Source organism: Maniola hyperantus, chromosome 12 (assembly GCF_902806685.2).
Source record: "Maniola hyperantus chromosome 12, iAphHyp1.2, whole genome shotgun sequence".
NCBI lineage: Eukaryota > Metazoa > Arthropoda > Insecta > Lepidoptera > Nymphalidae > Maniola > Maniola hyperantus.
This window is the reverse complement of record NC_048547.1, coordinates 9,816,023-9,841,742: the sequence shown is the minus strand read 5'-3', so window position 1 is coordinate 9,841,742 and position 25,720 is coordinate 9,816,023. Positions and strand designations below refer to the sequence as shown.

Here is a 25,720-nt window from a genome sequence, read left to right as displayed (position 1 = left end):
CCCGATTAATTTAACCGTAAAGTAAAAAAGTTTATAAGTCACGCTATTAGTAGGCTAGTTCACTTTTCTTCCAATATTGGCAGTTTTCTAATTGTAAAAAGTTTTGCGATTTTGAATTCTTAATTTGTTAGAAAACAATAGTTTTGCTATAAAGTTTCATAAGTAGGTACGTGTAATTATATATTATATATAATATGACTTAATATTTAGTGATAGCGCCTTACAAGTATAATTAAAGTGAATTAGCTGTTCTGTGAGATAATTACGTATTTTGGTGAGTATTTTGTGTAAGATTTTGACCCTAAGTCAAAGTTTTAAAAGAATTAAACGTGTCATGTTCGTTGGATAGGTTTATATCTTTCTTTTTATGTATTTATTTTTACTATATTCCTGTATTTTTTTATATGTGTCGCTAATGTCGTGACCACATAACATGAACTCCACTATAGAGCCAGATTAACGTTTATGGTGTCACGTTTGCTAATTTGGAAGCACAAGGATTATTAATGTAAAGAGATACATTATTTTGCGTAGAAAAATATTATGTTTAGCTTAAAACTGGCGGCACGCAGCGCCCCGAAAACAGTTTGAGCACAATCTCGTTAAAATAATAAGTATGAAGCTATTTTTTAACACGCTGTATAATAAAACTGCGTTTGTCTGAAATACTGTGTACGTGCCGTGTGAATAACAACCGGTAATTTAAATTACTTACTGTCATATTCTGATATATTAGAACAATTTTTTTCTTACGGAACGCGATCTACCTTAATTAGTGACTTGACCATATTTCTTCTCCCTATCTAAGTACTCATATTTAAGTAGTAAAACTGTAATTGGCCGGTTCTTGTAGTATAATTAATATAGCATTTTGAAAATTTCATATTTCTGAATAGGTATTTAAAATTTCAAACGGGCACATAACGGTACAATATCAATGCTATCAAACAAGTCAAAATTAAATTCAAAACACACCCAACATGTGAAATATGGGTCTGTCGAGACCCGAGACAAATTTAACTCCTCGGCAAACTCGGTGGACCTAAGCTAAATACCTGAGTTCCTGGGACCACCTTCTTGCTTTATCATAGACTGTAGCCATTGTCTCATAGCAAACTACTCATCAAGATCTAATCAATGAGCTCAAACACGAAACGCCTGCTGCGAGTTGCTAAGGAGTTGGGTAGTCCATGACTGTCCTTTTGTAGCATCAGGTCGGGATTACCATATTATTATTATCATTGTGTTATTCAGTTTTCTTAGTGTACAAAATATGAAATGTATCAAATAGGTATGTATGAGAGCCTGGCTGAGAAAAGAGCTGATATCCTTAACCAACTGATTTTGTATAGGAGCAGGCGGTATTTTGCGGAAGTCCATGATATACAATGAACCAAAAGCTTAATTTGCTATAATCCACTGAAACAGGTCGAATCTGTATGATGCAACATGCAGCATACGAAATGCACCGCCCGCCCTCCCACTGCTAACCATGCAGGAAAAAGCAGCTACCAGGCAAGCAATACGCACCCGCACCACCACCACGCAGCACCACACAAATCCCAAAACACACTTGACATTTCGCATGCTGCATGTTGCATCATACAGATTTGACCTGTTTCAGCGGATTATAGCAAATTAAGCTTTTGGTTCATTGTACAACTGATTTTCATCAAAGACAGATCAGAACCACTCGATTAAATATGCCAAAACATAAGTAAGTAAGTATTCAAATTGATCCATTCATTTGAGCGCTTTGATTGGTATGGACGCTAGACAGTCATATTATACAGACACACTAACTGACGGTCAAAGTGACCAAACTTTGTATATTACACCACTCTTTTTGGTTCGGGGATGAAAAAAGGCCTTCAAATGAACAAATAAACGAAACTTTCCGTATTTCATCTGCAAATAATGAAGGGCTATTATAAAACTCATAACAACTTTCGATATTTGCAAACAACGATAAAAATTTATTATATTCAATACGTCTGGATATAAAACTCATTACAAGCTCTAGCAGACAAAATTTGTATCTAAGTACTAATATTTTAGGATTCCGTAACGATTTTTAGGGTTCCGTACCTCAAAAGGAAAAAAGGAACTCTTATAGGATAAGGGTTACTTAGCGCGCTCTTGGAAAGGCCTACGTCCAGCTGTGGACGCAAACAGGCTGACGGATTGGATTCGATTGATTGATAGGATAACTTCGTTGTCTATCTGACAACGAAGTTACTGTACTGTACTTCCCGTTGACCTAGATCTAGAATCATGAAATTTGGCAGGTAAGTAGGTCCTAAGTTCAAGTAAAGGAATAAACTATTTATCTGAAAACCGTGAATTTATGGTCATCACAAAAAAAATGTGTTCATGAACAAATAATACCGGCGGGCCTTTTACCTTTAAGCTTTATACCTAAAATACAAAGTGCGCCTGGCCTGAAAGTGTGTAAATTTTTATTAGTAAGACTGGGCTTTTATAACAAGTAGTAAAGATTACGTACTTTTAGGCAAGGTCAATGTAACTCTGTTCACGCTAAATTATAGGGACTTACAACATTTACATAGGCGTAGATAACAACACCATGGCTTGTAGGTCTGAATCGTAAAACTATTTCTATAAGTTTCTGCGAATAACCGTCCCCAGTCCACACCTGTTTTGTTTTTATATTATTAGCCGTTGTTATACCTTAGTACGTTAGTTTAAATGCCTACCCAACTGTTATTATACCTAACGTAAATGTCCCTCATAATTCATGGTAGTGATGGTATACGACATTTATGATGACCGGTCATAAATCGACGGTAGCTGATTTTTATGATCGAATCGAAATAAAATGCCAAGTCTACCTACGATCATTTAGCAGATATATTCAATGTTCAATGATAATACTAGGTATCTAGTAGGATAGTATAGTCTGCGACAGGTTGAGATGGCAATCGGGGTATGAGGCGGGGGGACGCCCCGCACACCCGCACGTCACCCATCGCCATCTCGACCTGTCGCGTAGTACGTATAGGTAAGTATCTGCCGCAAGCTCTGAAAAATCTAAGGGCTTTTTCAGAGCGACGCCACTGACTCGATTACATAGAAGTTCATCGCAAAATGTCTAAATATGCAAACAGCCAAATCTGCATCGTAATTGTTGTGAAGTAATCTATCAGAACAATGAATAGGTACAGGAGCCGTTTACCTGTCGATTAGGTTAATTTAATCAGCTTGAGTACCTACTCGGAATACGTAATATCGACTAGTCAATAGACCGACTTTTGCAGAACTCTGTGAATGCTCTATCCTGCTAATTAATAATGATTACTAGCCATCCGTACTATCGATATCTTTATAATAAAATATAACCTGCATGCGGGTGCATTAAGATTTTTTAAAATCCCGTGTGAGCTCTTTGGCTTTTCCAGTATAAAAGTAGCCTGTGACTCCAGGATGCTAGCTATCTCTACCAAACTTCGGCAAAAGATGACAGATAGACAAACAGACACACTTGTACATTCATAATATTAGTACTGCGGGCTTTATAGCTGAAAGCATGCTCACAAAGGAAAGGGCTAAATTAATGGTTCAGATTCAGCGAACAATAACTCAATGTACCTACCTAAATTATTAAACTAAATATTGTAAAATTGTATCAGTTTGTCTGTTTAATTTATTGCGCATGTTTTACGTAAAGACTGATAGCTAACTCTCAGAGTCCTAAGCATTATCATTTTTAACCGTCTTCAAAAAAAGGAGGAGGTTCTCAATTAAACTCTGTTTTTTTGTTACGCAATTTCTCCGCCAAATAAGAACCGATTTTGATGATTCTTTTTTCATTTAGTACTTCATAATTCAGAGGTGGTCCCATTGTAGTTTGGTGAAGATCTGATGAATATCTTCGGTTTTTAAGCAGGCATATCATAATTCAGTACAATTGGGGCCATAAAAATTGTAAAATAAAAATAAATAAATAATAATAAAATGTCAAGTACAATATACTTTAACTAAAGAATTTTTATGTACTACGATGTAATAAGGATTATTACCTCCTATGTCGATGATTTCAACATTTTTAAGTGCATCACTGCAAGTTTATGACAACAGCGCCATCTATATGTGATTAAGTAAATTTTGTTTTTTGGTGAACACACCAAACGGAGAAGGCCCGCTCCCCCATTTTTTTCTGTGATGTAACCATAAATTCACGGTTTTCGGATTTATTCCTTTACTTGTGCTATAATACCTACCCATAGTACCTACCTAACTAACAAATTTCATGATTCTAGGTCAACTGGAAGTACCCTACCTATAGCTTTTCTTGACACGACACGACGGACAGACAGACAAAGTGATCCTTTTTTCCTTTTGAGGTACGGAACCGTAATAAAAACCGGCTTCAATAACCACAAACGCTAAAAAGTACAAAATAATTTAATTTATTACCGAATAATATGTAGGGTCAGGTGGTAAACAGTGGCCCAGTAGTACACAGTGCACCACCACTCATATCTCAAAAACGTGACGTTGCTAAACCGTACTGCAAACGCGAAACAATTTGCCTTCTACCATCTCCCGCACTCCCCAGTCGACGGCGCTCTCCCGCCCGTAACAGTGGCACAGTGTATGGTTTTGTTCTTGGAGCCAAAAAAAGTAAGTACACGTGTTTTCATTTATTTTCTTTCTAGAATCGTTGTATATTTAGTAACATTATATTGCACTGTTACCATGTGTAAAGTAATTGTTCCTTAATAACTTAGATATATAAATATCCTTTGAATTTGGTATGTTTAATAGTTATGTAACCTTAAAGGTTAGAAAGTGGTGTCTGCACACAGTGGCTCAAAATCGTAGGGTACACAGTGAGCCATGGTTCACTGTGTACCAATCACTTGTTCATTATGTCCGATACAATTTATGCATTAACTTTCAACTGTGATTGTTATGAACAAAAAAGGCGTTAATAGAAGATCTAATACTTAATATAATAATAGTAATCTTTTTGTTTCAGAATGTGTCGAACTACAGTAAAAAATCGAAAAATTGGCGGACATGATGCAAAAGACATGAAAAAAGCTGTAGATCTTGTAAAGAACGGAATGAGTATACACAAAGCAGCACAAGAATGTAATTTAAAATATTCAACTATGAGAAGATTTATGTGAAAATACTAATAAGTGGAAATATAAAAATCCAAGCTTTAATTTATATAGTCAGTATTCCTAATTAGATTTGTAAGTTAAATTAGTATCTACTAGTTTGTTTTTGTACTGATTTTATGTGATTGTTGCTAAAGAATACAAATATATAAAGAAATGATTAAATATTACTTTACTGTAGTTTTAGTTAAAGACATTTATATCAATAAATATTTTTAAATATGTGACAAATGTAGGTAATTAAAATGATGATTCACTGTGTACACATTGGTTCACTGTCGACTCACACCCTGATTCACTGTGTACATATACTGGTACACAGTGAACCATTCGCCATCTTTTAAATAAAACAATATTACTTATAAACTATTACAATTAGTGCTGAAATTAATATGCAAAACACAAGTTTAATAAATTACCTTTCGTCTAATGCCAATAGTTGTTAACTACATTCACATACGGTGGATCTATAAATGTTTGAAATTTTAGTGGTTCACTGTTTACCATGTCACCCTATATTATATTATGTGTACAAGAGTTTGTAGTTCTATAATAACATTTTTTGGAGTCGGTGCCAATGAGGTGCCAATGTGGAGTCACAAAACAATATGAAAGTAGGTAGACGATTCGTGCGACTAATTGGCACCAGCTCCAAAAAATATTTTATAGAACTACAATAATTCTTGAATACATAATAATAATATATTCGGTAATAAATATTTTTTTTACTCTTTTGTGTTTGTGGTTATTGAAGTTGGTTTTTTATTATTATTTAGTAAGTAAGATTTTAAATACCTACTGCTCGGCCAACCTACGAGTAGCACCGGAGATTATCTAAGTATACCGAATTTCACGCCAGCAGCGAATCCGATGGCAGAAACTGGTTAGGTATAAAATTAGATGTTATGAAAGGTACATTTTGCACGGGAAAATGGTGATTAATGATTCAAGAATAAAAGGTTTGTCTGTGGCTGGTAGTATTACTTAAGAGAAAATATTATTATCACGGGAATAACTAGTTTGCGTCTAAGAAAATGCTTATTTGTCTAGTAGAAGTAATAGAGCTGTGGAGCACTAAAGTGAAAGACATAACACCTAATTCAATTTTACCTAACTGAGAATCTCCCACTATTGTTAGGTACGTACTTACTGTATTAGTGAAAAAATAATAAAACTTTAAGCCAACAGTCAGGTTATACTTTAAGCCAACATAATACTTAGTAATTTTACGTCTAAAAGCTTCGAAACTGTAGCTTGCAGAAAATTCGAAATAGGTAGATTACGAAGTGTACTTTGTAATATTCCTTAGTTGGAGTGTTATAAACATACTACAAAGTACCTACAAAACCTGTCATCATGATCAACCCATCGCCACCTCACTACAGAGCACGGGTCTCCGTTCAAAGTGAGAAAGGTCTACCACACTAAGTGCGGATTTTCAGACTTCACACACCTTTGAAATCATTACGGAGAACTCTCAGGCATACAGGTTTCCTCACGATGTTTTACTACACCGTTAAAGCTAATAAGATATTTAATTAGGTACCTAAAACGCACATAACTCCGAGAAGTTAAAGGTGCGTGCCCGGGATCGAACCCCCGACCTCCGATTATTAGGCGGACGTCCTAACCACTAGGCTATCACAGCTTCATCAAAGCTGAGGACAATAAGGAAGAAGAAGGAAATTTTTGTTGATTTTAGTCACACTTTCATGAATTTGTAGCCTGTACCTCTACCCTATTCTTTTTTAAGGTACTTTCTCAAATGGAAGTCAATTCAGCAAAGAAGTTTTAACGCTGCAGGATGCTGCACATGAGCAACTTTACCACCCATAATGTTGAAGTTAGATACACTTGCTCAGTGGCGGATTGCAATGCAAACATCACGCAAGAAACTAACAGAACTGAAGTTAATGATACACTGCCATATGAATATGTGTGCATTTTGAAACCGCAACCAGAAGATTTCGTCTCATCGTGTTTTTTTCAAATATGTGTGTATGCATTGTACGGAATAATTTTTATAGTTGCTCTCTTAGGAAATGGATTAGTGTGTTTTGTGGTACATTCATCGCCCCGAATGAAAACTGTGACGAATTATTTCATAATGAATCTAGCTGTAGGTGATATAATGATGACTTTATTCTGTGTGCCGTTCTCGTTCGTTTCAATGTTACTTTTACGGTACTGGCCGTTCGGAAGCGTGATGTGCAAAGTGGTGAACTATTCACAAGCGGTGTCTGTGCTGGTCAGTGCCTATACTCTTCTCGCTATATCGATAGATCGGTATTTCGTAATAATGCACCCGCTGAAGCCTAGACTGAGCAAGATGGCGGCCAAGCTTGTGATGAGTGCCGTGTGGAGCGGGGCTCTGGCAACCGCCGCTCCAATACTGATTGTATCGCAGCTGCAGAAACCTTCCATGTGGCATCAAGTCTGCGAATTGTAAGTAAACAAGTTTTTGAAAATATTTTTGCCTAGTTATACAACTTTTGAACCCCATTTTTGGCTACGATTGAAATATGCCGTAACCCGTACTTATTCCAAAGAAATTCATTAACATACCTACGCTACAGAAAGTAGACGCCAATACAAATATGAAGCTTTTTATCTGGATAGGATAGGTAAAAATTATTTTGTGACGATCCGATTTCGAAAATTGTTTCACTGTACTATATCTATAGTTAAATTATATCCGACTCCGAGCGTTAAAGGATATAAATTATATCACGCGGATGAAGTCGCGGGCAAAAGCTAGTTGATAGAAACGTTCTCAGACTGACAACTCATGCTTACCTTGAAGCTATCCAAACTGCTAAGGTCGGTAGTTTCGGACAACGGAAGGGCATTTCTTATTACAAACGCATTAGAGTCGAGGGGATAGGTATAAATATAATGGATTCGTGCATGCGATCATTCATAGATGTGCTACTCTACAAACGTATAAATCACGAAATGACGTTTATTGTATAAATGACGAAATGGGGTATAAGATGTGATTGAGGAGCGTGGGATTGACGTAGTACACATAATTATGTGACTAGTGAATTATTGTAAAAAACTATCGTAAAACTAGGCGTATTTGCACGTAGAACTACCTATTGGTTACAATTTAGTTCACGTTGTTGTTTTGGTAGAACTACTTTATAAAATTATGTTTTTTTCAAATAATATTTGTATGAGCTGATCCTATATTAAAGATAGCAGTTTACCATTTTTATAACTCTATTTAGAACTAGCTTATGCCCACGCCTTCGTTCGCGGGGACCGCACAAATTTCAAACCCCTATTTTACCCATATTTATAGGGGTTGAATTTTCAAAAATCCTTTCATAGCGGATGTCTACGTCATATAATTTCTATCTGTATGCCAAACAGCCTGATCCGTCTAGTAGTTTGAGCTGTGAGACTTTATCCCGGAAAATGAAAGAGTTCCTATGGGATTTTAAAAACCTAAATCCACGCGGACGAAGTCGCGGGCATCATGTAGTAATAAATAATTATGAGTGAGGCAAACTCAGGTTAACTAAAACTTACACTACTTAGGACTTTAAAATTGACGCAAATATTATGTGTAAGTATTTGACACAATTTCGTACTAAAAATATCAACATAACATAACATTCTACTACCATTTTATGGATGTAAAGACCAATAAAATGAGAAAGAAATTAGATAATCTTCTGATACGTAGGGTAAATACACTGTGTAACGTTATGGTTACAAAGGGACATACGAGCGAGTTAAAAATAAACTAGAACCCTGAACCCTTATCTTATAAGTAGTTCTAAACAATAAAACCGTTGCGGTCTACGCATAGCTTAATACTTTAGGCACCAGTGGGTATATGTAGCATTTAGTCCTATATAAATGAAACTAGCTTATGCCTGCGACTTCATCCGCGTGGACTACACAAATTTAAAAACCCTGTTTTATACCCCTTTAGAGAGTGAATTTTCAAAAATTCTTTCTTAGCGGATGTCAACGATTGACTGAGCTATCAACGCACAGCTCAAACTACTGGACGGATCGGGCTGAAATTTTACATGCTATTATGACGTAGGCATCCGCTAAGAAAGGGTTTTTGCAAATTCCACCCCTAAGGGGGTAAAATAGGGGTTTGAATTTTGTGTAGTCCGCACGGACGAATTCGCAAGCATAAGCTAAACTAATCTAAAGGATATAGAATATTATTATTATTGGAAAACTTCTTCAGGCGCGTTGGACGATTTCGGGATGGGTACAATTTTCTAGGTCGCGTCATCGACATGATAATGTCAATAGTGCTCGGAGTGCCGATATATATAAAAATTAACTTAAGATGTAGAAGCTAAATTACAAATTATGAAACTTTGATTTTTAATACGTAGGTTGATTTTTAATATTTATTAATTCGGTATACCTATCATATAGTTTTAACTGTTAACTTCTGTTGGCAGTCTCCACGAGTGTAGAAAGGTAAAATCTTTCAACGTTTGGTACAAACTTAATATTAGCTCCATATACCTATAGGAAATCACCTAACGTCTAATGTGTATTTCTATTTTCGTCGACAAATAAAAAACTATATATACCTACAAGTATATTTCTATTTCTGTTACGTCAGAGACATTTGTAGCGAGAGATGGGCAAATGCTGAGCAAAGCGCTCAGTACACGTGGGCGCTACTGGTGCTGCAGTTCGCACTGCCTTTATGTGCACTTATATGCACTTACGGGCGCATCGCCTACGTAGTGTGGGCGGTCCGGCCGCCCGGAGAAGCGGAGACTATAAGGGATTCACGGATACAACATTCAAAACGAAAGGTATAATAGTAAAAATAATTTCCTCTCAACCTAATTTCGGCGGCCGATCGCCATAGAGATTAGCTAACTGCGCGAGGGATATTATAGCGCACAAGTGTGTGCGCCAACACAGGTGCACTCTTTGTACCCTCACTTTTTTTGTGGATGAATGAGAGTTTTTTGTTTTTCGATCTTTCTATTTCATTTCTATAGCATTTCTTACCTAAATATTTTAACAGGATTAATTACTTAATAATATTTTCCTTTTACCTCCATATGTACCAAATAAGCATAAAGCTTAATACTTAGCTACGAGCAACTGAGCTATATAATTTTACATACTTACTTGATAATATTACTTCAATGGCTACGAGTAGGTACGGCATTATCACGAGTGTTTTATAAGATACTTTAATACTTAATTGGTTAGTTATTATTTTCCTACAAAACAAAACATATTCTCTCTATTAAAAAAAACCAGCCAAGTGCGAGTCTGCGAGGGTTCCGTACTACAGTCGTATTTTTTCGACATTTAGCACGATAATTCAAAAATGATGCATACAAATAAATAAAAATCTGTTTTAGAATGTACAGGTGAAGACCTTTCATATGATACCCCACTTGATATAGTCACTCACTTCGAAAGTTGAAAATACTAATTATTAGTTCATGACCACAATTTAATTTTTTTTTGTGTGATCTAACCCTAAATTCACGGTTTTCAGATTTTTCCCCAAATGTCAGATATAAGATCTACCTACCTGCCAAATTTCATGATTCTAGGTCAACGGGAAGTACCCTGTAGGTTTCTTGACAGACAGACGGACAGACAGACAGACAGACAGAAAGACAGACAGACAGACAGACAGACAGACAGAGAACAAAGTGATCCTATAAGGGTTCCGTTTTTCCTTTTGAGGTACGGAACCCTAAAAAGAATAGGATAAGTACTATAATTTATAAACAAATGAAGTTTGATTTTGTAAGTTTTTCCAGATGGTGAAAATGATGATAACAGTGGTTGCCGTGTTCACAATATGCTGGTTGCCGCTTAATATATTTATCGTAAGTACCTAAAACGATTTGTAATAAACGTAACTATTTCGTTATATACATATTTTCAAATATTTAAACTCCTTAAATTTTGGGTTCAATATTGTGTTCCATTCTTTGGCACGGTGGATTAAGTTACATCAACCCAGTTGATAAAAGGAAACAACTTGATTTCAATAGTCATATTGTGTTATGTCTTCATGGCATAATAATGGTACAAGAGTTTCGAGTTTCCAGGTCTGATCAGTAAACCCGAACCTTTTGTAGATATACCTCACCGGAACCTCCCGCACCTGTCAAAACAGATTCTGTACAATCTATAAAATATAAAATCATAAACTGACTGACTTGTTAGTTAGCTAAAGACCTGTTGGACAAATTTAGCTGGGTCTAAAAATTTGTGATTTGTGCTTGTGTCATTAGGTATATCTGATGCAGACCCCCATTAAGAAAGCATAGGTTAGCTTTTAGAACTACTGATCCTGAGTTTCGTTTGGAGATTTGTGTAGGTATAAGAACAGGCACCATCGTTATCTATATCTATATATAAAAGGAAAAGGTGACTGACTGACTGACTGACTGATCTATCAACCCACAGCTCAAACTACTGGACGGATCTGGCTGAAATTCTGCATGCAGACAGCTATTATGACGTAGGCATCCGCTAAGAAAGGATTTTTGAAAATTCAACCCCTAACGGGTTGAAATAGGGGTTTGAAGTTTGTGCAGTCCACGCGGACGAAGTCGCAAGCACAAGCTAGTAAATTATAAAATATAACTAAGTGTCCGTTACTGAATAATTTGCATAACAAGCTTGCTGTTCCCTATAAGCTTGTGACAACAAGCTTAGGGCAAGAACGAGGTTAATCGGATTATGGGGAGAATTTCACTCACATTTCAAAAATAAAGACAGTTGCTGCACACCTACCTGGCAACCCTGGTCAATGGTAATAAGCTGTACCTACTTTTTATGTTAGTGCAGTTCCCTGGTCTTACATGGAAAGGCAGTTCTTGGGTTCGACATAGTAGTTAGCAGATCTAGTTTTGGAAATTATATTTTTCAAATTGTCTCTGGTGTGGTCCGCTGGGAGACGTTAGCCGTTACTGCAGCTCGCTTCACACTATAGGATATAAATTATATTATAGTCCGGTCAATATTGGCCTTCCCAACATTCATACGAATAATATGTAATCAAATAAGCTTCATTATTACCACCATTCCAGCATAAAATGTGCCACAATTGCGATCGTCCTAGTATGATGCCATGTAAAAATCCGTTACAGGTATACCCCTTGCTTGTACTATAGTGCACGCAAAATAAGTAGTCCAATCTAAACACAAGGCGCATGACTTCGCATTGTACAACAAGTAAAAACATTTCTCAGCCGGGATTATATTTTTAATCCATGTTCTATGACCTGTGCAATTTTTGCAAATTGGACTACCAGTACCCGTAGTACAAGATTTTACGTCTCAAGAAACGAAACCAAATTCGAGAGTCGAAATACTTCCGCGTTACAGTAAAATGGACCTAAACAGCCTTGAATTGAAGTCAAATATTCAATGCCACTGATTTTAATTTCGCAATGTTTCCGCTTGGAGCGCTGGCTGTAGAAGTGTAGACAAACTTGAGCTTTAAAACAAGGCATTTAAGATCCAGTTTACTGTAACGCGGAAGTATTTCGACTCTCGAATTTGGTTTGGTTTGGTGAGACGTAAAATCTTGTACTACGGGTACTGTTTTGCGCGCACTACATTATGGGATTAACAAAAAACTATCACACTCCTTCCAGGTTAGTCCACTTGCATCTTAGACTGAATCATTTGTTGTAACCTGTAAATATTTTTTCTTAAATATTTTTTTATTATCATATTATAAGCAATCTCACTTGGTGGTAAGTACCTACTACCAGGCGAGATCGCATAAAAAAATATATACAGATGCTGTGGACCGCACACGAGGATGATGAAGAATGGGGCAAATGGCCCGGGCTGCCGTACGTTTGGTTCGTCAGCCACTGGCTGGCGATGTCGCACTGCTGCTGCAACCCAATCATATACTGCTACATGAACGTGCGGTACCGTAGCGGATTCAAGCAGGTACGCTGCTGGCAGCAGCACGTCAGAATTATTGTACCAACAATATTATGATGACGCTCGTCCGATTCCAAAATAAATGAATTCTAGGAGAAAACAATTAATTGTCCAAGGGCCCCTGCCTTGAATGCCCTTCCGGCTTCCGTGTTCATTGCCACGTACAACCTAAATAACTTCAAGGCTCTCTTGCCTTGAAGCAATGATATTCCGTCTTCGGAATATCATTGCTTTTTATTAAGCACTATTCTTGTTAAGCGCAAGCAACATTGCAATAAAAAAGGTCAAAACGAAAAAGCATATTTTAATATTTAAACAATTAAACATTGCATTCTACATGACCCTAACAAATCGGAACAGAATTCATAATATAAAGAAACTTACAAACTACAAAGCAAAACGTTTTGAATTTCAATGCCCTAATGTACTACGCCTTCGTAACTGAATGCTACGTGAAAGTCTACGTCTCTACGATTTCCTCATTTCCGTAATTTCGTCGGTCGGTCGGTCAGTTCGGGTGGTGGTTTGGTGTGAAACTCCCGCGGGGTTCTTTGTTTTTCGGAATAAAATATCTCCTACAAAGCTACGCCGACGTAGCAGTATGTGATATAGAGCCTCAATAGCTCAACGGGTATAGGGGTGGACTGAAAACCGAAAGGTCGACGGTTCAAACCCCGCCTGTTACACTATTGTCGTACCTACTCCTAGCACAAGCTTTATGCTTAGTTGGAGAGGAAAGGGGAATATTAGTCATTTAACATGGCTAATATTCTTCAAAAAAAAACAATTGACACAGGGTACGGAACTCTAAAAAATGCTAACAGTTAAATATGGTTAAAATTGTAGGCAAGTGCGGCGACTGTCAAACTAAATTAAATTAAATTAGGAAGGCTTCATGTACCCTGCGGGACGTAATTACTCAGTAGTCATTATAACGTGTTATGTAGCAGTCACAGAGTCTGTAAACATTCTCTCTATAAAAGTGGAAAGCTGTGATCGTAATTTGCTTTCAGCTCTGTTTAATTAGATTTGTTTATTTTAGAAAGTACCTATAGTCCGCGACAGCTTGAGATGTCATGGCAAACGGGATATGCGGCGGGGGGACGACCCGCACACCCAGACGTCACCCGCGCTCGCCCGCACTGGGTTAGCGCGGGAAGCTGTGCGGGTGTGCGGCGCGTTCCCTCCCTGATTGCTATCTCGACCTATCACGTAGGTACTATACTTATTAATTAATTTAGACGATGTCCGTGACTTCATATGCGTGGATTTAGGTTTTTAGGGTTCCGTACTTCAATAGGAAAAAAGGAACCCTTATAGGATCACTTTGGTGTGTCTGTCTGTTTGTCCGTCTATCCCTCTATCCTTCTGTCCGTCTATCCCTCTATCCATTTGTCCGTCTGTCCGTCTGTCCATTTGTCCGTCGTGTATGTCGAGAAAACCTATAGGGTAGCTGTTCCCGTTGACATAGAATAATGAAATTTGGCAGGTAGGTAGGTCTTATAGCACAAGTAAAGGAAAAAATCCGAAAACCGTGAATTTGTAGTTAAAGTAACATAATTGTATCATGTGGGGTATCACCATGAAAGAGCTTCACCTTTACGTTCTGAAACAGATTTTGATTTATCATGCAAAATGTGGAAAAAAATACCGTTCCTCCTCCTTATCTCCGAAGTTTACGAGGTATAGGTTGACTGACACATTTTCACGTCTATAATATTAGTATGGATATAGTATAGCTATGCCAAAGAAATTTTATGTACTACTTCGTAGTAAGAATTATTACCTCCTATGTCGATGAGCTATGTATTATGAGAACGGAATAAGAACATTTATGGCTTTGTAACAGCTCTGACCTTAAACTTGCACAGTGGGTGATTTATCGATCAATGGTGGTGACATGGTTTGTTTCATCAGTAAACTTTTTTATATAAATTTTTTATTGAAAATGTTACAATAAATTTTAAAGCTTTAAACTAAACCAGCTGCTATTTTTCTTTAGTCATTGGCTGCATCTAATTAACTTTATTGTATCTGGCAGGTGCTTGGGAAAATACTGTGCCTAAATAACAACGATGGCAGCCGATCACACCATCGATCAAGTGTATGTGAAGGGGTGCCCTTGTCAGGTGAGGGATTCAATTATTTTCATATTAAGTAAGTAAACCATAAGTCATCGATGTGCTATGCGTGCTCTACATTCTGCGCGAATCTCGGTGGTACGCGTAAAAGAACGAAAGAAAGGAGCTTCGCAAAATCTTGCAACGTGATTCACGCATTTTGATAGCGGCAAAATAATATAGTATAGTTTCAGTCGATTCTAAGATAGACCTCGCAACAAAATAGGTCTAAATCACCGATTTTAATAACCCCTCAGTCGACTGCTAAATAATTGAACTCCCTTTTGCTCAGTCATTTAAAAGTCTACCTTGCAAAATATTACAGCCAAGTGAACGCATAATTATAAAACTGAAATGCTTCTTTACATCGAAAACCTGCTTAAAACATACTTCATGCACAAATACTTACGTCGTTAATTATAACTTATAATTACCATAAGCTCAGCGTAAGTATTTGTTGTAAGTTATAACAAGATTGTGAAGAAGATACTTGAATGCAAAACTTTTGTTAAGTTATTTAATTAAGGTTTATTTATTACGGCTTTCTCTCGCGACATAACTGCATGGAATTAGGTTTTGAAAATTCTGTGAGAAGCCATTGTGTCCCGGTACTGAAATCTAGAATACTCCTTGCTTCGCCCTCTACATGCCTGAAAGTCCCAACAAAATATTTTCAAACCGATTCAAAAAAACACATGCACAACCTAATCCCATTTCCATGTTGTTTAATAAATCTTGTTCTTCGCAGAAATGGTGGGCGTCGACGGCTCAATGAGACAAAGGTGTCTTACGAGGTGCCGGTGCACTTTCAGCAACACGGATGGAAGCAGGAAATGTATGTCGACATGCTTTTCAGTGAGACAACATAAGTCAGCTTCAAGGACTGTTCCACCGAGAGCTGCATCAGTTCGCTCACATTTTGAATAGTTCGTGCTAAAGTTTAGGTTGTGCATAGTTTCTTAAGGGTTGTCATGACCTTGTCTAGGGATGATGCGAACGGTGCGATCACACCGGGTGCTGTCATAAAGGGAGCTCCAAAATGAACTCAAAAATGCCTTTTGTTATATTAAAAAAGTGAAGTGTGAGTTGCGAGACTCACACACACTTTTTTTGTGACATAACCACAAATTCACAGTTTTCGGATTTTTCTATTTACTTGTGCTATAAGAGATTGCTACCTGCCTTTCATGATTCTATATCAACGGGAAGTACCCTATAGGTTTTGCTTTCCTTGACGGGTCTTGACCACGGAGGAGAGATAAGAAACGAAGTGATACTGTAAGGGTATAAAGGTTTTTTCTCTTGAGATACTCACGGAACCCTAAAAATGGAATATCGCACCGCTGGCAAAAATGACCTGGGTCAGCCCTATTCATAAATTGTTTGAAATCATAAAGCGTCCTCAGGCTTGAGACCAACTAGTTAGACAGGCTAGGAAACTACACTGCAAGACGTCTCGTTCGTCGCGTCATCAGTATAAACATTGTATATGGGTACCTACCACACACATTGTACCAGATAAAATATGCTTATCTCTAATAAATTATTTAGAAAATTGTTTTCTGCGCATACTTATCGTTTCCACCACCTGTATAGAACTGAATAAATAATGCATATATTAAGTATATTAAAGATATTCGGTGATTTCAGGGCCGAATTTTTGAACTAATTATACTAAACAATTCCAAGTAAATGTACAATGATTGTTGTTTCATTTCCGTAATGGAGAAAATCAGTGTGCTTATAGTCTACATATATATTAAAATACAATACGTAAGTATCTAGCACTCTCACCTCAATGTGATTGATGAACAAGAGGACCAGTTGTCGTACTTTTTGTCATTCGGCAAACACAAAGCGGCTACTAAAGTAGGTATGAATGGAAACTGACGAGAACTTGAATATTGTAACTTGAACTATTAATAACAATTTGTGTCTAACTTGTGTAGCATAAATGTATTTTGAATGAGTCGACAACTGTTTAACAGCATTTGAAACTTTTTAAATTTGTTAAGTCATGAATTTTAATTATAATACTTCGCTAGAGTAAAAGTTTATGTTCAAGTACCTAGTATCTACGCGTAGGTACCTACAGTACTTCTACCTCATTATGTAGTACAAACCGGCCACTCTAACCCTTGTCACGAGATCAAGGTTGAACGTAGGATTATAATCTTTTCAGGAATTTGAAGGATGAGCTTTATATAAGTATTTTTTGAATAATATGGTAAATGGGTACCTATTTATGATTGGTTATCTTGAATCGTTGCACCAGCTGCGAGCGACCTATCCGCGACTTCGTCCGAGTGATATAATACTGTCTTGGACTGTAGTAATAAAATGATGTGATTTTTTGTATAGTGGTAGTTTATGGGACTAGTATTCATTATTACAGAGAATAATTTAAAAAGTCATGATTTTTTTTTATTTTTAACATAAAGAATTCTAGCCCCATAAACTACCACTATACAAAAAATCACATCATTTTATTAATATACAGTCCAAGACCCATTTAGGCTATATCTAGCAGTCGAGGATAATGTAGCTGTCTATTTTAGTGAAAGACTTTTTGATATCGGATGATTAATTTCGAAGAATATCTCCAAACTCACAATCTTTAACTCTTTATAATATCAGTTTAGGTACACTTTGAAGTAAATTCAGTCCAAAGCTTTTTTTCAAAGCTCTTATTTTGAAAAAGTACTGAACGGATTTTATTTCAATTTTTATCAATTTGATTTCATGATATTATCTAGATTATATACAGATAGATGAAGATAGATCCAGATTATATACAGATAGAATGAGCCTAAATAGCTCAACGGGTAAAGGAGTGGACTGAAAACCGAAAGGTCGTCGGTTCAAACCCCGCCCGTTGCACTATTGTCGTACCTACTCGACTAGCACAAGCTTGACGCTTAGTTGGAGAGGAAAGGGGAATATTAGTCACTTAACATAGCTAATATTCTTTTTTTTTTAAAAGATACGTAGCTTATGTAGTAGGAGATTCCTATCATCTGGTATGAATCTGGTACGTTCTATAAATATAAGTTCCTACCTACATGTTTTTTTGAATAATCGCAATTGATTATCGACACCAAACTCTAATGACTTCATGAGCAAACTAAATATATAAAAGGAGAAGTTGACTGGCTGACTCTTGACTGATCTATCAACGCACAGCTCAAACTACGGGACGGATCAGGGTCACATTTGGCATGCAGATTGCTATTATGACGTAGACATCTGCTAAGAAAGGATTTTTGAAAATTCGATCCCTAACAGGTGTTTCAAATTTGGGTAGTCCACGCGGATGAAGTCAGTTGATAGTATAAAGTGTGAGAAAATTTAGGTTAAAATCATCAATCTATATTTCCGTACACAAATTACCCACAATGTTATTACGGCCCGAGGGGCCGAGGGAAATTGTGAGCAGATGCTCGATGAAAGCCGAAAACTTGCATAATATAATAGTTATACTAGGTTCCTCTATGGCTAGTCTAGTGCCCGTCAGTCCGTGGAAGAATGGGAAGTTATGAATGTTAAGAAAAAGCACCTCACAAAATTTCAAGATTCTTATCATAATAAAATTTTAGTGAAATGGCATTATATCTGAAAAAAATTAAAAAACCTATTTCATTGAAATATCTGAAAAATTTAACTTGGGATAAATAAGTAAGTACATAAAAAGTAAAAAGTATCTAATTTACTTACAGATTATAAAATCAATATTGTATACGCGGATGAAAATAAGGGTATAAGCTTAGTTTCTGAATACAGGTAGCTGCTGGCGTAATTAGGGGAGCACACGTCCAACGAAACGGTGATTGCTACCTGATACGATTACATGGCATACGATTTCACTATACTGATAAACGTAGGCTCATACATACATAGTATGGCCACAGTTCACTTATGGACGTAACAGTAAACATAATATCGAGGACTTCAAGCTGAAAAGGACAGATTTTCCAAAACCAACTTTTAGGCGAATCTAACTATTTTTTTAGCTCTACATCATACTTAAAGCAGTGATAACCTAATGGTTAGAATGTCGGCCTGTTATTTAGGTGGTCCGGGGTACAATCCTGGGTATGCACTGTATTTTTTTCGGAGTTATGTGCGTTTTGTGCAATCAAATATCACTTGCTTTAAAAACTGTGAAGGAATCGTGAGAAAACGTGACTGATTAACGCCCAGCCTAAAAAACGCACTGACCTAATAGGTAAGCTGAAATGTACAGAGGTGTCCTTTATAATGTAGACAAGGAATTAGGCTGTATTTTAGGAAATTCCCACGGGATAGGGAATAAAGAGAATTTATATTTTCGCCGAGCGAAGCTGCGGTTGGTCGCTAAATCTATATACTTATACATAATAGGAAAAGCTGACTGACTGATCTATCAACCACAGCTCAAACTACTGGATCGGGCTGAAATTTGACATGCAGATAGATATTATGACGTAGACATCCGCTAAGAAAGAATTTTTGAAAATTCAACCCCTAAAGGGGGTTTGAAATTGGTGTAGTCCACGCGGACGAAGTCGCGGGAATAACCTAGTAATTGATAAACCATTTCATCATCAATCTTGGCCTTCTGTAAAATATACACGTTTGTAGATTCGAACTTACAGCTTAGTGCCCTTAATATTATAAAAACCAGTCCTACCATAAATTTCTTTAATTAGCTATTTACATTATCTAGTCTTCAGGGATAGCTAAAGAATACGGTTGCCATAAAGTATAAACTAGCAATATGCAGTAAGCTTTTCGATATGTTTTTACGACGCAGTTACCTCCGATATTAGTGTGGACAGACATTCTTATATCCGTAAAAAAATAAAATAAACGGATAGTAGGAAACTACTTACCCTAATCCTTATATAAATGTAAAAGTTTGTTACTCCTCTACGCCAAAGTGACAGAACCTATTTGGATGAAATTTTGAATGGAGATTTATACGTTTAAACTACCGTGAGTGATTTCCATTATAAATACTATCTGCCACCCACCCTCACAACGGGCTCTACGGGCAGCGGCACGTGCGTCCCGCAGTCAAAACCGCGGCGCGTGCGCGGACGGACTCCCTTGAAAAAGGACCCCGGATGGGTTCGAAACTAGTCGGGCTAACGTCGACTACACACGTGAGTAAGCCGGGACAGATAGTATTTATAATGGAGATTTATACCCTGAATTAACACATATGTACTTTTACCCCACAAAATAGGTAAAAGATATTTAAAAAACCTATATTCACTCGGACGAAGACGTATCATCTACTAAGTTGATAAAAAGAGAATTTCAAATATATTATATCTTAGTTGTGTTATTTACGTAAGGCGCAACGCATACGTGCAGACTGGAGTGGAGCCGAGACGCAGAGTATTTACTTTGGAATAAAGCCGTGCGGTGTGGTGGCTGTCGAAGAAGCGAATAGGTTAAGTCGCAGGCAAAAGTTGCTAATATTTTTTAAATTCCAATTTTACATTAGGTTTGGATGGTGTACCTAAATCTAATTTTAAAGCCATTATAAGTATCTAATTATGCCTAGTTCTAGTCAAAGATTAATTTCCTGTCCCGGACGCAATTCCCCTTCATTGAACTTGTGCTGGAAAGTTCTGGCCGCCAAATAGAGATAAAGTGGGTAGTAGATTAGTTTGTAGATTCTGGTAGGTATGCCTAAATTAAATAAAATGCTTTTTAAAAGCTCATTGCTTGCAATGGATAAGTAGGTATCATACTTATCTACTAAATCTCTATATATAAAACTGAATCGCTGAATGTGTTGCTGATCGCAAATCTCGAGAACAGCTGAACAGATTTCGCTAATTATTTTTCATAATATTCCTTGAAGTACGGGGATGGTTCTTACGATGAGAAAAATTTAAAAAAAATCCTGAAAAAGAATCGACTGTTTGGCGGTACGAAGTTCGCCGGGTCAGCTAGTAATAAATAATAATAAAAGGATTTTTTTAATATTACTTATACTTATTAATGTCGGTCTCCTAGTCAGAGGTTAATGGTGAAGGAAAACATCGTGAGGAAACCTGCATGCCTGAGAGTTTTCCATCATGTTCTCATGGGTATGTGAAGTCTGCCAATCCGCACTTGGCCAGGCGTGGAAACCAAAACCTTCTCATTCTGAGGAGAGATCTGTACACAGTAGAGAGCCGGTGATGAGTTTATCATGATTACTATTGATGTTGGAAGAGCCACTCTCTCTACTTTATTATTCTGAGATCATTATAATGACAATGATAGCTTCCCAGCACTATGCGAACGTCACGATGTGCCACTGACAGTTTAGCATTTACTTTGCATTTTGCAATTTATGTGAAGCCGTTATAGCTGAAGATGCCAAGCCGACTTTGATAATATGTTAAACGCCTAAGATCAAAATAAATAGGAATAATTGAGTACTTACTCACTTACTCATGCCAATGTAATTTAAAATTCACACCAAACGATAAAAACCAGGGATCTATATTGGAAAAAGAGAAGGTATTTTTCGGGTAATATCTTGCTTCATTTCGCCTCGAACATAAAACAATTTTCGCCAAAGATAGGAAAGTCGAACTTTCGGAATTAGAGTTCGAAAGTCCAGTTATTCAGTAGGTGGACGGGGACGGTAGCATAGGCTATAAATAATTATATCAAGCGGATGAAGTCGCAGGCAAAAGCTAGTCAATTATAATGTCATAAATATATTATGCATTTCGTATAAAGAGCACCAATTAAGTATATAGGTATACTTATGTTTTTAAAATGGTAAAGGGCGCATCTTTCTACAAAGGAAAGTACGTAAACGTAACCTACTTATATATTTCTTCAAGCGTGAAATCATCTATGATAATATGATACTTATGTAAAAAAAACTGACATGAATTTGATAAAAAGTTTTGTGTGGTCAGCTCGAGTGGCTAGAGCCTGTGTTCTTAAAGTTACTTTGTTGTTTTTTATGATAATAATAAGTTGAAGGAACGAAAATTATGATGGATTACCTACTTAGCGATAGGACCAAATATAAAGATAGAACAAAATATTAATATACCTATAATAATATATAGTACGAGACAGGTCGAGATGGCTTATAAAATGGATGGAATCCCTATTCCCAGAGTACAGAACATGAAAGACCTAGGTGTAATTTTTGATAAAAAATTGACCTTCCATGACCATATTAACACCGTAGCAGCTGACTCATTTCGAAGATTAGGATTTGTACTACGCAACTCTCGGGAGTTGCATAGTCCTTTGGTAATACGATTACTATATTACGCCTTAGTCCGAAGCAAGCTCGAAACAAGCACCTGTGTCTGGCATCCGTACGAGGCAAAGTACGGGCTTATATTAGAAAAAGTACAAAAGGCCTTCCTAAGATACCTGTATAAACGTTGCTATGGATATTATCCTTTCCTATACCCAACCAAATTTCTGTTAGGTTGCTTAGGTTTCAACTCCCTGGAGGTCAGACGCATTTGCGACCAACTCAAAATTATGTGTCAAATTTTGCGAGGAGATGTTAATGCTCCAGAACTTCATAACCAACTGTGTCGCATACGTGTCCCTGAATCCAACAGTAATCTTCGTCCACGAAAAAATAAACTTTTCGTGGTCCCACATCATCGCACTGTTGCTAGATCTATGTCACCTATACCCCGTTCATTAGCATCATTCAACGCGCTTTTGGACAATAATGCTCAATGGGACCCATTTAATGATGGGTCTATAATACTGGTTCGGGAGTTACTGAAGTACGCTGAGAGCATTGCATGAATATGTCATTCAATGTTCTCAGCGTACATATTCAAAATTCTTTGATCTTTTATCGTTTTGTATTTTATGTCTTTTTTCTTGTACCTTTATTTGTATTTAAATTTATTATTAATCATCTAGTTAGTGTAAGTGGCACTGCCGTTCTAATTAGATATAAAATAAATAAAATAAAATAAAATAAAAAATAAAAAATAAAAAATAAAAATGGCAATCGGGGTACGAGGCGGGGCACACCCGCACGTCACCCGCGCTCGCCTGCACCTGGTTAGCGCGGAGGCTGTGCGGGTGTGCGGGGAGTTCCCTCCCCGATTGCCAACTCGACCTGTCGCGTACGTAGGTACTATACCTACCAAGTAAAGATACTTGGTAGATACCTCCAATATCCATTTATAACAGACTGTTTCTAAATCCCATCAATTTTTATGGTCAGGTCCCGTATAGTATCAGGATTGAGGAGTTGGAATACAATTTTTTTATGGAACAATATCGCAGTTTCTCTGTCGATTAAAAATATTATACTCAAATCGGTCCAGAAATTTCGGAGATTTCGGTGTAGATAGGTAGATAAGTAGAAAAACACAACTCCTCCTTTTTTAAAGCCGGTTAAAAAAGTAGCCTATGTTACTCCTTGATTAATCCTCTACTTGCCTGTGAAAGTCCCGTCAAAATAGGTTCAGCCGTTCCGAAGATTAGCCCGTTCAAACATACACACAGGCAAAAATTTTAAAAACGTGATTCAGTTATAGTACAGTTCAAATAACCTTAACTTAATATGAGGTAGTTATTTCGAAATTACAGACAGACACATTACTACATTATACAATAAATTGTGCAGAATTTTACAAAATTTGATGCTGCCTACCTTCACTTCACCATGGCCGAATAAGAACAAACATCGTGGCTCAAGCTCAAGAATTTACGCCATGGTACAGGAAGAGTGCCCGATCTTTATTAAGCGCAGCAGCGTTCAAGGTGCAGATAGCCCTAATGTTGCCAACCTCCGATAGAAGACGGCATTTCAAGAAGAAGTAGGTAGGTACCTACTTAGATGTACTAAATCAAAAAATTGTCGTAAGATTTTAATAAAATATTTATATGATTGTTACGCAGGCATAGTCAGGCCGCAACGCTAGACGTGCCTGCTTAATGCGATCCCACGGTCGCCGCGAAAACCAACACCTGCTGATGCGGCAGAAATCGCTAGCACCGTGCGACAGGACTGGGGACCGACACATCACATTTAGCTATAGAAGCCTCCGCCACAAATCGGCGGAGCAATTAGGATAATTTTATATAATATGTAGTTAAAATAATATAATATGTAAATTTTAAGTAATAAAATTAGCTTAAGGAAATGCTCTTTCCTTTCGCAACCCCTGCAGTCGCCCCTTATATAACTTGATTACTTACTCACGTTTAGCAAAATAAAAGAATTTAATTTCATTACGAAGCTAATTAATATGTAAATCATCGAAAAAATTATATACATTTATAAAATGTAAGTTGGTATAGTCCGCGACAGGTTGAGATGGTAAGGTACGGCCTAATTTATTAAAGTACCTACCTACCTAACTTTTATGTAAGTTGTGAATACATTCTCCCTCATCGTCGCTTCACTAACGACATCGTCGGACCGACGCGACGACGACGTATCTCGTTTCTAATTTTATTAATGGACCAATTACCTTACGAAAAGCTTATTAGTTAATTAGCTACTGCAAAGCCTTGTGTATGTACAAAAACTTCGTTGAAAATGAGTCCGTAAATAATAACTGGCTGACATACATAAATGTTAAAAGCCTGTTAATAAAAGTAAAAAAAACTACGTTGAATACTGCAGGAAGTCTAACAGTAGGTAAGTAATAAATTACCTACTAGTAAAAAATTGCCTCAAACCTCGTATCATAGTTTTATTATTGTATCTAAGAGGTATGATAGGTAAAAAATAAAATGCCAGCTGAACTTTAACAGAACGGATAACACTAAGTATTTTCTGCTACACAAGGAACAGCAAGCTTAATAATTCGCTCTAATCCGCCGAAAAGGACAAATCAGTATGGTGTAACGTCAGCATGCGATATATTATGCAGAGTTCACTCTCCTACTACTAAACATTCAGGAAAACCAAGTAAGTTACTACGCAGTACCTACTACTTACCGTTCACCACTCAATACCACACATAAAATCTTCTAAAACTATGTAGACTCTTCTGGGCTAGCTGATGTCCGCAACTTCGTCCGTGTGGATCTAAGTTTTTTTTAAATCCCGAAGGAACTTTTTGGTTATCCGTAGTCTATGTGATGTCACTCTCCAAGTATTTAACTATAATATTTAACCATGCAAAAAATTGGATTTGACGTTGATTCGTTGCTCCGTCGCGACATGATTAAAAGCCAAACCAATAAACCAACAAACATAATAACAAACACACTTTCGCACATTAATACTATAGTCATGACAATTCTATTAAGACGTCATGACAAAGTGAACAAGCCAACACAGACATGACGAGCAAAAATACACTAATGTAATAAATTTTATTAATGAAAATGAAATAAAATTACTTAGTTGGGTATCACAAGAAAGGTCTATCTGTATAGATTCCGAAAATCCCGACCCATATTATAATGCGAAAGTTTGATTGTTTGTTGGTTTGTTGTCCAAGTTTGCTAGTTAATAAAATAATAACCGTTGGTGAAAATTTTAAAAGAGAGTCTCGGACCGGGCACTGTAAACTGTTA

The 25,720-nt window shown here is 36.9% G+C and overlaps 2 protein-coding genes across 2 annotated transcripts in view; both read left to right on the top strand.

Moving 5' to 3' along the window:
* LOC117986911 (NADH dehydrogenase [ubiquinone] 1 beta subcomplex subunit 2, mitochondrial-like) overlaps positions 1 to 25,720 on the top strand; it is a 132,694-nt gene that overhangs the window by 66,791 nt on the left and 40,183 nt on the right. The window lies entirely within an intron of this gene.
* On the top strand, positions 77 to 16,866 carry LOC117987050 (RYamide receptor-like). Its single transcript, XM_034974004.2, has 7 exons — positions 77 to 274; positions 6,904 to 7,595; positions 9,757 to 9,955; positions 10,931 to 10,999; positions 12,930 to 13,088; positions 15,124 to 15,211; positions 15,951 to 16,866. Exons 2-7 carry the CDS (start codon positions 6,955 to 6,957, stop codon positions 16,127 to 16,129), a joined length of 1,335 nt encoding a protein of 444 aa, XP_034829895.1. The 5' UTR covers positions 77 to 274; positions 6,904 to 6,954; the 3' UTR covers positions 16,130 to 16,866.

Coding starts and splice junctions, on each gene's coding strand:
- LOC117987050 (XM_034974004.2), top strand. CDS start 6,955: ATGCTGCACATGAGCAACTTTACCACCCATAATGTTGAAGTTAGATAC. Junction 7,596..9,756: donor TGGCATCAAGTCTGCGAATT/GTAAGTAAACAA, acceptor CTGTTACGTCAG/AGACATTTGTAGCGAGAGAT. Junction 11,000..12,929: donor TGCCGCTTAATATATTTATC/GTAAGTACCTAA, acceptor AAATATATACAG/ATGCTGTGGACCGCACACGA.